At 46.2% G+C, this 13,633-nt stretch overlaps 1 protein-coding gene across 1 annotated transcript in view; it reads left to right on the top strand.

The window, feature by feature from the left end:
• ANTXR1 (ANTXR cell adhesion molecule 1) overlaps window positions 1-13,633 on the top strand; it is a 103,629-nt gene that overhangs the window by 32,357 nt on the left and 57,639 nt on the right. The window contains exons 11-12 of the mRNA XM_085080412.1: window positions 3,114-3,183; window positions 3,466-3,544. Coding sequence (XP_084936538.1) covers window positions 3,114-3,183; window positions 3,466-3,544 — 149 coding nt within the window. The remainder of the gene's footprint in view (window positions 1-3,113; window positions 3,184-3,465; window positions 3,545-13,633) is intronic.

Raw genomic sequence — 13,633 nt, forward strand, 5'->3', positions numbered from 1 at the left:
CGCTCCGCCCTCCCTTCCCAGCCCTTCCACCACCACTGTCAGCTGACAGCAGTCCAAACCACAAAATCCAGACTCTGGCATGAGATCTGGAGTTTGGGAACATTCAGCCCATCTCTTACTGCACTGGGATACAGCAAGTTTGTCCTGCAGCAGACCAGGAAAGCTCCACTCTCTCAAATGCATCCGGCAGGTCCAATGCAAGAGCAGATGAAGTGTTGTTTTGTTTGCTTTCCCTGTGTAAGTTTTCCAGGAAGGAGTCAGATGGCCAGAGTTATGCAAACCAAATGGATCTTCTTTTGTTTAGAGCAGAGGAAAATAGTCACTCGTTTTTGCGGTGAAACACAAACATTCTCCAAACAAACTAATCTCTGCTTGCAGCCAGCCTGGCCAGCCAGGAGCTCCCCCAGGGGACTCTGGGGCTGATAAACTTTCTAGAGAGGCATGGACTGATGGGAGTTGAGAGTGGGAAGGGAGAGAAAGAGAAACAAAAACTTAATGAGATCTAAGTAAAAGGCCTTGCAAGATGAAGCAGCTTTTGTTTTAGTGAATGCTGGCACAGAGAAGCCTTTGGCCTTGGCTGCCAGAGTTAGCAAAGAAGAAAACAAGACACTGATCTTCATTTTCTTGGCATGTGTGTGCTGAGACAATGTCATAAATTTATGAGAGTTAATGATATCTTCATAAATCAGGGTGAGAACAGCACTGTGGGACCAGATGTGCCACCACTGTGCCTCTGCCTTGTGCAGAGCGGGAAATGCTGCTTGGTTTGGTAACTCCATTGCAAAACTGAGGGCCTGTCTGTGCTGCAAGCTCCCCATCAGCCCAGAGCTGGGCTGGAGACAATGGGAATGAGGGACGTGTGAGATCACTGTACTGTGCCCTTTACATGCCTGTGTTCTGCCTCCCCTCTAAGAGGAAATCAGCACCTGGAGGACAGGGCTAGCAGGGAATACCCTGTGCTAAAATCATCTGTTCCTGCTTCTCAACGTAGGAGAAATGTTCCTGTGAGTTCTTGCACTGAGGCAAATAGCACTAATATGGCACTTCCCAGGCCACCATCTGGAGCAGGAATCCTGAGGGATCCCAGGAGCTCTCTGTAGGTGAGCCACAGCAGAGAAGCAAAGCCAGTCTGTGGAAACTACAAGGCTGCCTAAAATGTTTCTTGTTCAGCTGTTGGCCTGTGTCAAACAGTCCTTCACAAAATAACTGCTGTGGATAACCCAGAAATTCAAGTGTGTGTATGTAGGCATGTGCATGTAGGGATTTGCTAGAAGCTGGAAACATAAGGAGAACTTCAGGGAAGTTAGAATTTTTCATTACCATTTCTCTTTTTTCTCTTTTTTTCTTGTTTTAATGGAGTGTAAAAAATAAACAGTTCCTAACCTGCCTGAGGAAATATCCTTTTATATTGCTTCCAAAGCAAAGAAATACACCAGTATGAAAAGGGATTCTATGTGACAGGAATTACCAGAGCAATACTACTGCTTTCTAAAATTTTGTAACCAGTGGAAACCTCTTCTAGGAATATCTGGGAAGGAATGCTTGGCTTGGTGAGTCCTGCTCCTGCGTGATGGGATAGATTCTTATAGTTAGTACCTCTTTATGACTCATAAATGCAGTAAAATGTGCTGTGTGACCCTGTTTGTAAAAGCTGAGAACAGAGCAGGATCAAGAGTGCTCTGCTGCTGGTGCCCTGAGCATCATTACCCACCATCCTTAGGAGCAAACTCAACAGCCCAGGGAAGAAGGAACAAGGCTCACAGCTGAAGTAGAAAATACCTTGGAGAAGGCTGCCATGCTCTCTTTGGCTTGTATCTATTCATGGCTTTTCTTTTCTCCACTGGCACTTGAAATGGAGTCACAATGTGCACAAATTTCCTCAAAAACAAAAGACCAAACAGGCAGAACCATTCAGCTCTTTATTCCAGTTCTAAATGATTTGGTTAAACTTTTATCCTCGCTCCTTTGCATTCCTGATATTCCAGTGTGTCTCACTGAACAGTGTGACCTTGTTCCCCTGTGCCCAAAAAAGGGGGAATCCCCTTGGTGTAACACTGCAGGAACAATTGGACAAAGCAACATTTGTTTTAAATTTCCTAAATATTTAAGAATGAATAAATACCTGGGAATGCATGAAGTTCATTATGAAGTTGAGTAAAGATTTTAGGTTAAAGATCCCACAGATTGGCTGTGTCTGTGCCAAATGGCTCAGCAAGGTGGGGATGAATTGTGCTCCTGTCCCAAAGCAACCCTGAAAAACAAACGTCTCATCTACCTCAGTGTGTAGAGAGAAGATTGAAAATGAAGTTTGAAACCTACAGTTTTGAGAGGCCAAGGGGAAGGAATCTGTCAGGAACAGAGGGGATTTCAAACAGAATTGAAAGTTTACTGGAAAATTTTAGGTGCTGGTAAGATTTGGGAACTGCTCCTTTCAGGTCTCAAGCATCCGTGTGGAGGCCCTGGAGCTTCACATGGGAATGGCTAGGGAGATTCCTGATGCAGCAGAATCAACCCCTCCTGTGGGAATGTTTTGGTTTCCAGCCTAAACAACACTGTCTGCCTGGTTTTCTGCCCATCTGCCCCTTCTCCAGTCAGCTGGTAAATGGTCTGGGAAGCTCCTCAGCATCCCCCACTGTCTGGTCACCAGTGGTGGTACAAAGTTCTGACTTAAGTCTACAGAAGAGGAATATTAGTCAATGTTCCTGTTTCCCAGGCAATTGCCTGTTGATAATTTCTGTCACTCCATTTTAAAACCAGTTTAGAAGGTTTAATTAACCAGTTTGGAAGGTTTAATTTAGGTTCAGATGCTTCTGCCTTTAAATGCAAAATTTTCTATAATATACAATTTTCTTAACTTGGATGTCTCTGCTTATATAACCTGTTGCAACTCCAGCTGGGCTCCTGCACAGAGTGGCTGTGATCCTGCACTCTGGCCTTCCAAAAACCTCCACACCTTAGGCTGTGCTGTGGCTCAGACATGTGAGGCAGCTCTTTATCCTCCACAGCGTTTGATCGTGTTTGTGTATCAGTAGTGAGGAAAATCATTATTTAAACATGTTTTTTAATGCCTGGATTACCATCTGGTAGTAAATCCCACAATTTCTCTTTTCCAGATGAGAAGCCTTTCGTAGTGGAGGACACCTACCTGCTGTGCCCAGCACCTGTGCTGAGAGAAGTTGGCATGTATGTTTTTCCTACTCCCACTTTGCCTGGGGGAAGATGGGTCTGGGTCACCTCCCTGTGTTCTGTTGTTCCCGTTTGGATCCCATGCTGACATTCTCTTGTGCCTATCGTGTTCATTGGCAGTTGTGTGCTGCAGCACAGGGGCCAGGGCACCACCAGTGGGAATTATCTGTGCAAGAGGCTTTTCTGAGCATCAGCAGCCCAGGGCCCAGGATGGTATCAGACACAGGGTTGTGGATGAGCTGCCCTGACTTTTTTCTTTGGTTTGATTGTTCTTTTCAGGGAAGCAGCTCTTCAAGTCAGTATGAATGATGGGCTGAGCTTCATCTCCAGCTCCGTCATCATCTCCAGCACACACTGTGTAAGTTTTGATTCCTGTGCCTAAAATGTTTCTGTGGGATGGTGGGACTTAACAATAGATGTGTGTTACATTAGTAGTAGGGCTGCCAAGTTGGAAAAGCCTGGTGTGAAGGACCTGTTCTCCCCTTTAAGGTAAGTTTGAACATGCGGTAATGCAACATCTTGTGAACCTTTGTGTGCCAAAATGTGACAAAGCCCTTGAGCCTTCAGTAAATGCCTCAGGCTCTTGTGGGACATCTGTTGTGGGACAGGGACCAGAGCTGGACTGGCAGTGGCCTGGAGGTGTCTGTGTCTGCCTGGCCACTGCCCAAGGAACAAGGAGCAGCTCTGCTTCCTTCATTACCTGGTCTGATCTCTCCACAGCAATTGTGGCAGTTGTGATCATCCTCTTTGCAAGGAAACCAGCCTGGGGCCAAAAATGTGCTGGATATAGATGGTTTGTGGCTGCAGCCTCCTTGTCAGTGGGGAATTGCTGCACTCAGGTTCTGCTGCAATCAGGATGGTGAAATTTTTAATTCCCAGTATTGCTGAAGATGCTGCTTCTGCCCTTCTGGGAACAGGGCATGGAATGAGTCATGCTGAAGGGGGTAGTGAAGGAATTCCTTTGGAATTCAGAGCAATCATTCATGCTTCAGTGTATTCAGCTTTATTCATCTGTGGGCAGACCTATCATTGTACAGGCCATGGGTGAGGCACTGCTTTAATTCTTCTGTGAACTGACTTAGAGTAATTTTTGGGAACCCAGAGTAGTGTTGCCAGAAAGACTTAAAAATCTGTCCCCTGATCTTATCCCTGTGCAGCAAAGGGCACTGGGTTTCTGTGCAGAACAAGGGAAAGGCCAAGCTGTACAACATCGAGTTACCAGAAGTGTTCTGTGGCCCACAAAAGCTGAGAAAAGGCTTTTGTGTCACTTGAACTCGATCCTTGTTCAACAAGGACAAGACTGTATAGAGAGAGTTTTCAGAGCTTACATGAGAGGTTATATTCCAAAACTGACAAAGACTTCCTTATGCCTTAAAAGAAGGGTATTTATTTTATTAGTCAAGTTTTAGTTCTAATTCATTCATTACTGGCAAAAATGTATTTGCCTGTTGTCAGCACATAAGCATTTGCTGTGTTTTACTCACATGAGGCAAGACCTGGGAAACAATTCGTAGAGAAAAATTATTCCTTCCTCACATGCTTTCTTCTGGGGATAGAATTATTATTTGTAGGTTATAGGAGATGAAATACCTGATTCTCTTCTATTGTTCAATAACTGTAAAGAAACTTTGGAAAATGCCTGTGCTTCATGGCACTGCCTGTTACTCTGATACCTCCAGATGGGGAACCTGGATTTGCAGTGCAGCTGAGCAGTCAGAAATCAAACCTAGATCCTGCATCTAAAGTTAGATGCAGAGACATGCAGTGGCTGCTTTGAAGATTATATCTCAGGCTTCACTAATCGAGGACATTCCTTCTGGGCAAACACACATTTTTGCCTTCGTAGTAATGTTTTATGTTTTCAAATTCTTTTTAAAGATAAAACTGTTTACTGAGACTACAATGCTCTCTTCAGTTAAGGTTACAAGGGCTCTGGTCCTGGAAATACCCCTATACAAAATGTGCACCAAATTGTTTAATTGACTTCAGACATGGAATCTGTGTCTGTAGGACCATCTGCATCTGAAGAGGGAGAGTGAGAGCTGCGAAATGATGTGATGGTAACACACAGGGGAAAAAACCAAAGATTTTCTTCCCTCTGTGTAAACCAACAATCAGTGCTTTGGGTTCCCCTGTGTGCTGTGTTTCTGAAATGGTCAGGTTTGGAGGGAGTTCTGGAATGCCCTCTCCAAAAGCTTCCCTGATGGCAGCAGTGCCACACTCAGCTTGGTGCCAATGCCTTGAGCCCCAGTCCCATTTGCTCCCCAGGAATGGATGTTTAATGGGAGAAGAGACAAGGCAAGTGGCTCAATGGCCTGAAAAAATTTGCCATTTATCTTATGATGCAGCTCCACAATGAAGCTTTCCTCTGCAACATGTAAATAATCTGCACAAATCCCATTTGCCCTGTAAGCAATAGCTGTCACTTTCTCTCAACTATCCATTTTCAAGAACTCTCTGGAGGTAACCCAGGGAAGCAAAAATTCAATTTAAAACATAGCTGAAGCAGACAGCTGCTTTCCTGACAAGCAAAGACCAAAAATGGATAGTCAGAAAAGTCAGCTGGACTTTTACTCCTAAGTTGAGAATGTAGATAATTCAAGATCAGGACAGAGAGAACCTAGATATATAATAAAATTTTTCATCACCCTAGCTGACAAAAAATTTAGTGTAGCTTTTCATGCCAGGGAGATTTGGAAAGTTTCTAATAGGTTAATAAGGCAAAGCTATTTCATAGCAGCATAGCTCCTGATCTTCCGTTAATATCCAAAACCTCCTAGGAATGAGGCAGCAAAATAAATGTCAGTTTATTGAGCAGTGAAAACTCTAGAAGAAAAACACTTTTCATCTTTGACACATGGGTCACTTTTTGGAAAGAATAAAGAGCTCAAAGCCTTGGCCTTTTCTAGAACCTCATCACAGTGTCACCACTGCAGCTCAGCAAGGCCTGGCTCCCAGGACAGCCAGCAGGGAAGAGCACGAAGTCCTCCTGTGCTCACATTGTTTTCTAACACCAAGCACCAGCTGCAGAATATGGGATTCTGGGGCTTTTTGCCTTGCACAGTGCTGTCATTTTTGTGAGGCTGCCAGTTCAAAGTGCCTTTTGCAGGCTGTGCTGCCTCAAACACTGCGTGCGTGGCAGAGGGTGCTCAGCGCTCAGTTCCCTTGGGAACTCACAGTGTCAGTGCAGGATGCACAGAGCTCTGCAGGATGAAATCACTCCCACAGGGCCAAACTGAAGGCATTAATTGCATTTTCCCCCTTGAGGTGTAAAATCTGCTACAGCATTTCAAGGGGGAGAAAATGTGGGAAGGCCAGAAATTAAGGCACATGGAATGACTGATTAAACCTCATTCTTAATCCAAGGGACACCATAAACACCTGTCACTTTCCAGCATTGAGTTACACTTGTCACATCTGCCAACATCAAATCAGACCTCTCCAAACACTGTTTGGGTTTGGGGTCTTCTGTTTTGTTTAAAGGAGCCAAAAGCTCAGGTAAATCAGCCTCAGCTGCTTCCTTTGCTCCCAGGTGTCAGCATTGGCATCCACCTGCCTCAGTGTCTGTGGTGCTCTCAGGTTTGCAGCCCTAGGAATTTCAAACGTTGTCAGAAGTTGAACCCTAAGGGTTCTGTTGGATTCTGCCTTTTCCCTAACTGCTGGAGCTTTCCAGTATCAGAGTACAGGTGACTGTGGGTGCTTTTACACCTCCTCCTCAGGGGACTTGAGGAACTGCTGATTTAGATGCCCAGTGTCAAACTACCAGACATGATTAAATTTTAGTATTTAAAATAAGTCTCCACACTTTCCTGGTACCTCACTGCAGTTCTCGCTGTTTAAAAGTAATTGATTTTTTATGTAGCAAAAGAAAACAAAAGGTGTGGGAGAGACTTGTAAAGATGCTTTTGTTGCAAAGGATCTTTTAGTATTTTCATTTTTAAGTACGTTTTGGGAAGATTTGCAGTCACATCATGTGGTCTCAGCTGGAGCACAAATTCCCTTTTAAAAAAGTAATGAAAATTCTTCTTAGTTGGCCCAGTTCTTTTCAAGCCTGAGGGATGAAACAGTCTGTCCTAGGTTGCAATATAGATGTAGTTAAGTATTCTATTACCACCAGCTGTGGGCCATTAGCTGCTATCACCTGCTAATGACCCACTCCGGATGACAGGCAATGGCCCATCAGGGACCCACCGTGTGACTCATGGACTTATCTCATCCCATTGTGGGATGCTCTGCCCAGGAGGGAGGAACCAGGTGTTCCCACCTGGATATAACCTGGCCTTGGAACTGCCTGAGCTAGCCCTGTCTACTGGGTTCCCAGAGGACCAGAGCTACCACTGGATCTTCAGCTGGAGACTAGACCTTCACAGGATCACAGCTTCAACTGGACTACTTCAGTTGGACTGCTACTACCACCCTAACAGGGTGTTAGGTTGTATCTGACTTTGTCAGTGCTTTTCCTTGTATTATTTCACTTATTTTTAATTTCAATCTTGACTTGTGATCTCCCACTGGTTTGTTTTCAAACCAATACACAGTCCATAGGAGACCTTGGGAATTTTATTTTGTTTTTCTTCCTCAAGATTTTCAATACGAGTTTTTAGAGGCAAGAGTTGATTACACGTGAGATGCCCTTCTAAATCCCTGGTGATGAGTGTCAGGCTGGAATTTTCCTGGCCAGTGACTGGAACTCCAAATGCATGGTCTGTCTGTCTGTTCTGAGCTTGTGCAGGGGTGGCCTTTAGCCAAAGGTGGAGTTGTCACCTTCTGGAGATGACAAAAGGAATTGTCTGGAATTGAATGGGACTGCTCTGTTTGCAGAGTGTAGTCAAAGAAGAGTGAAAGAGAGAAACAAGGTAGAACCAGGTGAGTGGAGAACTCTTTGTTGCTGGTGAATGAGACTCTGTCTCCAACTCTCCTGTGAGTTCCTCAGGAACAGAGCTTTTGGAGTGTGCTTTTCACCATCTTGGCCTTGCTGCTGGTTTTGGTGGCTCTAAAGTCTAGTGGGGAAACCTGGCTGGGCAATGCCAGGTGCCCTCAAGCTGGTGAAGTATCAGGGGATGTATCTGTGTGTCAAGAGAAGAAAATAGAGACCGGGATATTGCACTTGCTGCTTGGAGGTGATAAAGCAAACCTACCCCAGTTAATCACATCCCCATGGGAGTTTGGGGGCTGCAGCCCCTCACAGGTCCCCAGATGCTGCAGGCAAGGACAGGAATGTCCTTTGGGGGGGGGGGGGTTGGGGCGGAAACACAGGGTTATATCCTGCCTGGGATATGTGCCAGGCAGGAGCCCTGGGACACAAAGGGCTTCTGCTTGTTGGAAGAACGCGCTAATTTCCATTTATCTATCAGAGCTGGGCGAGACACAGGAGCTGTTGTGGTTGAGCAGAGCATTTTTTTTATTAAATTATGGAATGCAGATGCAGCCCTGTGGCTCGGGACAGAACTGGTGCTCTGTGACACTCAGGCCCTCTGGGCACAGCCAAGACTATTTTTCATTCAGAGGTTTTGCTCTCTGCTCCCTGCAGACCGAGGGTCACTGGCTGGATCCTGGTGGAGCTGCTGAGAGTGGCTGGGTTTATTCCAGAGGGAAGAGGGCAACACCGTGTAAATCAGGGACTGCAGACAGAAGTTTAATCCTGCTCCCCACTAACTTACATATTACCCAGTTAAACTAAGACGGGGCTGTCCCGAGGGCAATTTAGGGTGTTCTTTGGCCTGGGCTATGTGACCAGTGGCAGCAAATCCAAAAGAGCAGGGGAATGGCTGGAATGAGGGCTCCCAAGGCTTGGAGACAGTGTGGTGTTTGTGTGCTTAGCTCTGTGCACACCTCTGGTGTGACACAGCTCAGCTGCCCGAAGCATTTGATGAATTTGTCTCTTGGCTTGGCTTGGCCTGAACAGTGCTGTGGTCTCACCCCAGCTGGCAGCTCAGCCCCAGCAGCCTCTCATCCTCTTCCTCAGTGGGCTGGGGAAAGAACTGGAAGACTAAAAGTGTGAAAATTCTTTGGTTGAACAAGTTTAATAAATTTAACAGGGAAAGTAAAAGCTGCACACACAAGCAAAGCAAAGCAAGGAATTCCTTCCCCACTTGCCATGGGCAGGCAGGTATGCAGCACCTCCAGGAGATCAGGGCCCATCCCATGGAGCAGTGACTGGGGGGAGACAAAGGGCATCACTCTGAGCATCTCCCCCTCCTCCCTCTGCCCCAGCCTCATCTGCCGAGCACAATCCATGTGGGATGCAATATTTCTTGGGTCGGGGCGTCAGCTGTCCTGGCTCTGTCCCCTCCCAGCTTCCTATGCACTCAGTGTTGGATGCTGTGAGGAGCAGAAGGGCCTTGGCTGTGCAAACCCTTCTCACAGGAGCAGATCAGCACTGTTATCAAAGCTGTGTTCAGCACAAACCCAAACACAGCCCTGTACCAGCTACTGGGACGGAAATTAACTCTAATCCTGCCAAAACCAGCTCAGGGAATTACTAACTTACTGCTCTAAAATTGTTTTTCAATAACTGTGCTTTTTCAATAGTGTTTTTCTTTCCTTTGGAAGCTCCCTATGTGGGAGGAATCGCTCCCTCCCCACACAGGGCTGAGGCTGTGCTGATCCCTGGGCAAGGGGGAGCAAAGCCATGCAGGGACACCAAGATGAGTTCTGGAGGGAGCAAAGCCATGCAGGGACACCCAGGTGAGCTCTGCTGCTGGCACAAGGTTCTGGGTGACAGCCCCAGAGCCTGCACAGCTCCAGCACCTCTTGGGGCAAGGCTTTGCTCCTGAGAAATGTCCTAAAGCCTGTGGCACTGCACTGGCCCAGAGGAAGGCTGGGTTGGTGTCCCTGTGCTCCTTTGGGTCAGCTAATCTGTTCCCTGGAGAATCCAGTGTGCATTTAAACCCTCTCTCCAGCCCTTGGATTTGGTTGGGACTGCTTGGACTAAGATTTGAGGAGTACACTATCCTTGGAAGCATTCTTAGGAGGTATCCTGGGCATCTGTTTAGCAACTGGCTTCTTCAATTCTGAGTCTCAAGGAACTATTTTGGTTATAAATAATGTTTAGTTATCAGAACTTGCCTTTATCCATCTCTTGCTTGACTCAAATTAGACAGAGGAGGGGCAACACTCCTTTCTTGCTGCTGATATTCCTACTTATTTGGCTTTGTCCTGCGGTCATACTTAGGGATCTGACTTGATCCTGATAGTTAATGACAAGACTTTAAAAAGTGGTTCAATTCTCCTACTGACATCAGTGGGCCTTTGGTAGCTGAAGGCACCAAGATCTATAGTTTACTGCCTGCTAAACATCTTGGGACAGCAACAATACAAGGTCAAGGACTGTAAATGCGATAGGAACTAAGCATCCTCAGCTTCCACCAATTTTAAGGCTAAGTAAATCAATTACTCCTCCCTCTTCAGCCATTAATCTCAGCACCCCACTAATTTCAGGTGTGAGGTTGCCCAAGTCAGGCTTTGGTGGTGTGAAAACTGCTCCCACCTGTACCCAGGGCAGTGTGTGCTGCAGGGCAGTGTGTGCTGCTTCTCCCTTCTGGAAGAATTAGCAAGTGATGGCAAATGAAGTTGGGGAGCTCTTAGAATGGGATTTACTCCTGTTGCTGCATTAGGAGTTTGAAGAACTGGAAGAGAGAGAAAGTATTAAATGCTGTGTTGTGAATGTGCAGGTGTGCCCAGGTGTTGCACACCAAGCAATGTCAGGAAACAGAATGCACAAGAGAGGAAATAATTGCCAAGGCTGTGTTTGGGGGCAGGAAGTCAGGGCCAAGTTCTGCGGTGCAGAAAGAGCACCTCAGAGAGAAGCCAGGATAGGAATTGAAATAAGTCTTTGTTCATTTTCTAAATGCTCCCAGAAGAGGAAAAACCACTAATGACCTCTTGCACTGGTAGTTCTCAGACTCAGAACTGGAAGGGAGATGAAAACTGCAGGGACAGCATAACCCAGCTCTTCCTGGGCAGCTCTTGGCGGGGAGAGCAGGGAATGTCACCAGATAAAAAAATGGCTTGGGATGTTGGCTGAGGTGTCAGGGGAGGGGCAGGCCCACTAAATTGGATAGAAACAGCCCCTCTGGTCAAACAATTCCAGATGAAAGGGTGTAGGAGCCATCAGAGTCAGCTAAAACTTTGGTCTTTTAACCTGGAGAGGTTTTGCAGTTGACATAAGGGGGTGGGGACTGGCACAGCCTCACTACAGCTGGGTATCCCAGCTTTCTTCCTAGGGCACTTTGAAAGACTGAAGGAATTTGCACCTTTGAGTTAAACAATAGTGGATGGATTTGACCTTTAAATATAGAGAAAGTTAGAAAATCAAGCAGGAGCTGCAGCCTTGTAGTAAAAACCTTTCACTGAAGGCTTCCTTTTGTTGGGTTTGTTGTTTTTTGTTTTTAATTCAAAAGAAATGTAGTTCAGTGTTAATGTAATGTAATTCAGAGTGGATTTTTTTCAATTGTGACTTTCTTCTGGGCTGCATAATTAGGACTCTGACAGTGATGAGTGCCCCTGAGTCTGCAGGCAGCTAAAGGCACTCCGGGGTCTCAATAGAAACTTTATGAAGCTGCAGAGTCCATTTAATGAGACTTTCCTGGGCCCTTGATCTGGGTGTTGTTAACTGAGGCATTGCTCAGTGGGAGCTCCAGGGCATGAGATTTTGGGTTTGTTTCTACAAGAAATTGCTCTTAAGTAAGCATAATAAGCAAGTATAATAGGCAGAGAATGTTTTTGCTGCCACAGGTCACCCAAAGAGTTAAATGTGCAGAGATTATTTCACTTAAATATTGCTACATGGGTTCGTTTATAATACCCTGAAGTGTGGTTGTCACACTGCAAAACTCATGTTCCTATGGGCTGGAAAACAGGGAATCACAGGAGAGACCACTAAGTTGGAGGTGGGGGCAGGACAGGATGGAAGTTTTGAAAAGCTTTAATTTGAAAACATCAGAATGGTTTGTGGTTATGCAGCCTGTGCTCCTGTGACAGTGCTGAGGTTAAACAGAAAATGCAATCCAGGATATCTGCACACATGTGCACCTCCAGGGGTGAAGCCCCACTTAACAGTGAGGTTGAAACAGAGCACTCTGAAACAAAATGTTTCATTTTATTGAAGTGTTTTCTGTTTAAAATGTGATTTCAATTTACACTGAATTTCAGAAGGAAATTTATCCCAAAGTTGTTGTGGGTGTCCAGGTCATGCTGGCAGGCTCTTACCCCATCAGAGGTGTGAGCTGCCTGTACGGCCCATCAGCAGCCTCTCCTGCTCAGCTCAGGGGGCACAGAGCATTATCAGCTCAAGGAAGGTGCTCCTGACATTATTTCTTTTAAAAAGCACTCTTTAAATGCTGCAAATCTCATAGCTATGTATGAGGCGAGACATTCCAGAGCTGCAGCATGCTGTTCCCTTTCCTGCCTGGTTGAGATGTAAACCAAACTGAAGCCATAAATGTTCTGACAAAGACTAATTCCACAGAATTTTGTCTGCTTGCATTCCAGTTGCCATTCATCTCTTGAAATGGATTTACCATGCTGCTTATTAAGGGCTGTCTTCAAGCACAAATGGGACCCAAAACGACTGCTCAGGTTTCACCTCATAGGTTTTGCTGTTTGGTTGCAAGTGTTGAGGGACAGCAGATGGCTGGTCAGAGCTGGAGTTCCTCAGGAACAGAAACATCCACAGCCCAACTGCCCTGTCAGGGGAGAGCTCAGCTGCTGCTGCTATTTCAGTGCAAAGTGTGTATGTGCACATGGAACCCAAAAACTGCACTCCAGTGGCCTTGCCTTGGTGACAGCCAGTTCCAGGCCCTTGCTGTTGTTTTGGAGAGGGACTTTTCACAAGGCCTGCAGTGACAGGACAAGGGGGAATGGCCTCAAGCTGAAGGAGGGAAGGTTTAGATGGGGTATTGGGAACAAGTTCTTTAATATAAGGGTGAGGAGGCCCTGGCACAGGTTGCCCAGAGAAGCTGTGGCTGCCCATGGATCCCTGGAAGAGTCCACGGCCAGGCTGGACAGGGCTTGGAGCAATCTGGGATAGTGGAAGGTGTCCCTGTCCATGGCAAGGGTTGGCACTGAATGATCTTTTAGGTCCTTTCCAACCCAAACCATTCCATGGTGTTCCCAGCCACTGAACCAAGGCTCCATCCCCAGGACAAAATCAGAGGCCTCCCAGGTGCTGTGACCTCTGCCTGTAGCTGCAGGGTGTGATGAGGGAGATTTTCACACGGAGCTGCAGCACTGAAGGTTTTCCCCTGCTCCCTTCCTGCTGCTGTGAAGTCTTTCCACTGTTTTCAGCCTTTCGTTTAAAATAGGTCTCCTAGCAATGGCATTCAGGGTCAGGAGCTTTGTATTAGAAACAGGAGTAGAATTTTACCAAACCAAGTGGGCTGTCACAGGGAGATAAAGAACCAGAGAGGAGTGACCCTGTTGTATCTAACGCAGGATGCTGGATGCC

This window comes from Lichenostomus cassidix, chromosome 22 (assembly GCF_008360975.1).
Source record: "Lichenostomus cassidix isolate B80296 chromosome 22, HeHo_3.0, whole genome shotgun sequence".
In the NCBI taxonomy this organism is placed as follows: Eukaryota; Metazoa; Chordata; class Aves; order Passeriformes; family Meliphagidae; genus Lichenostomus; species Lichenostomus cassidix.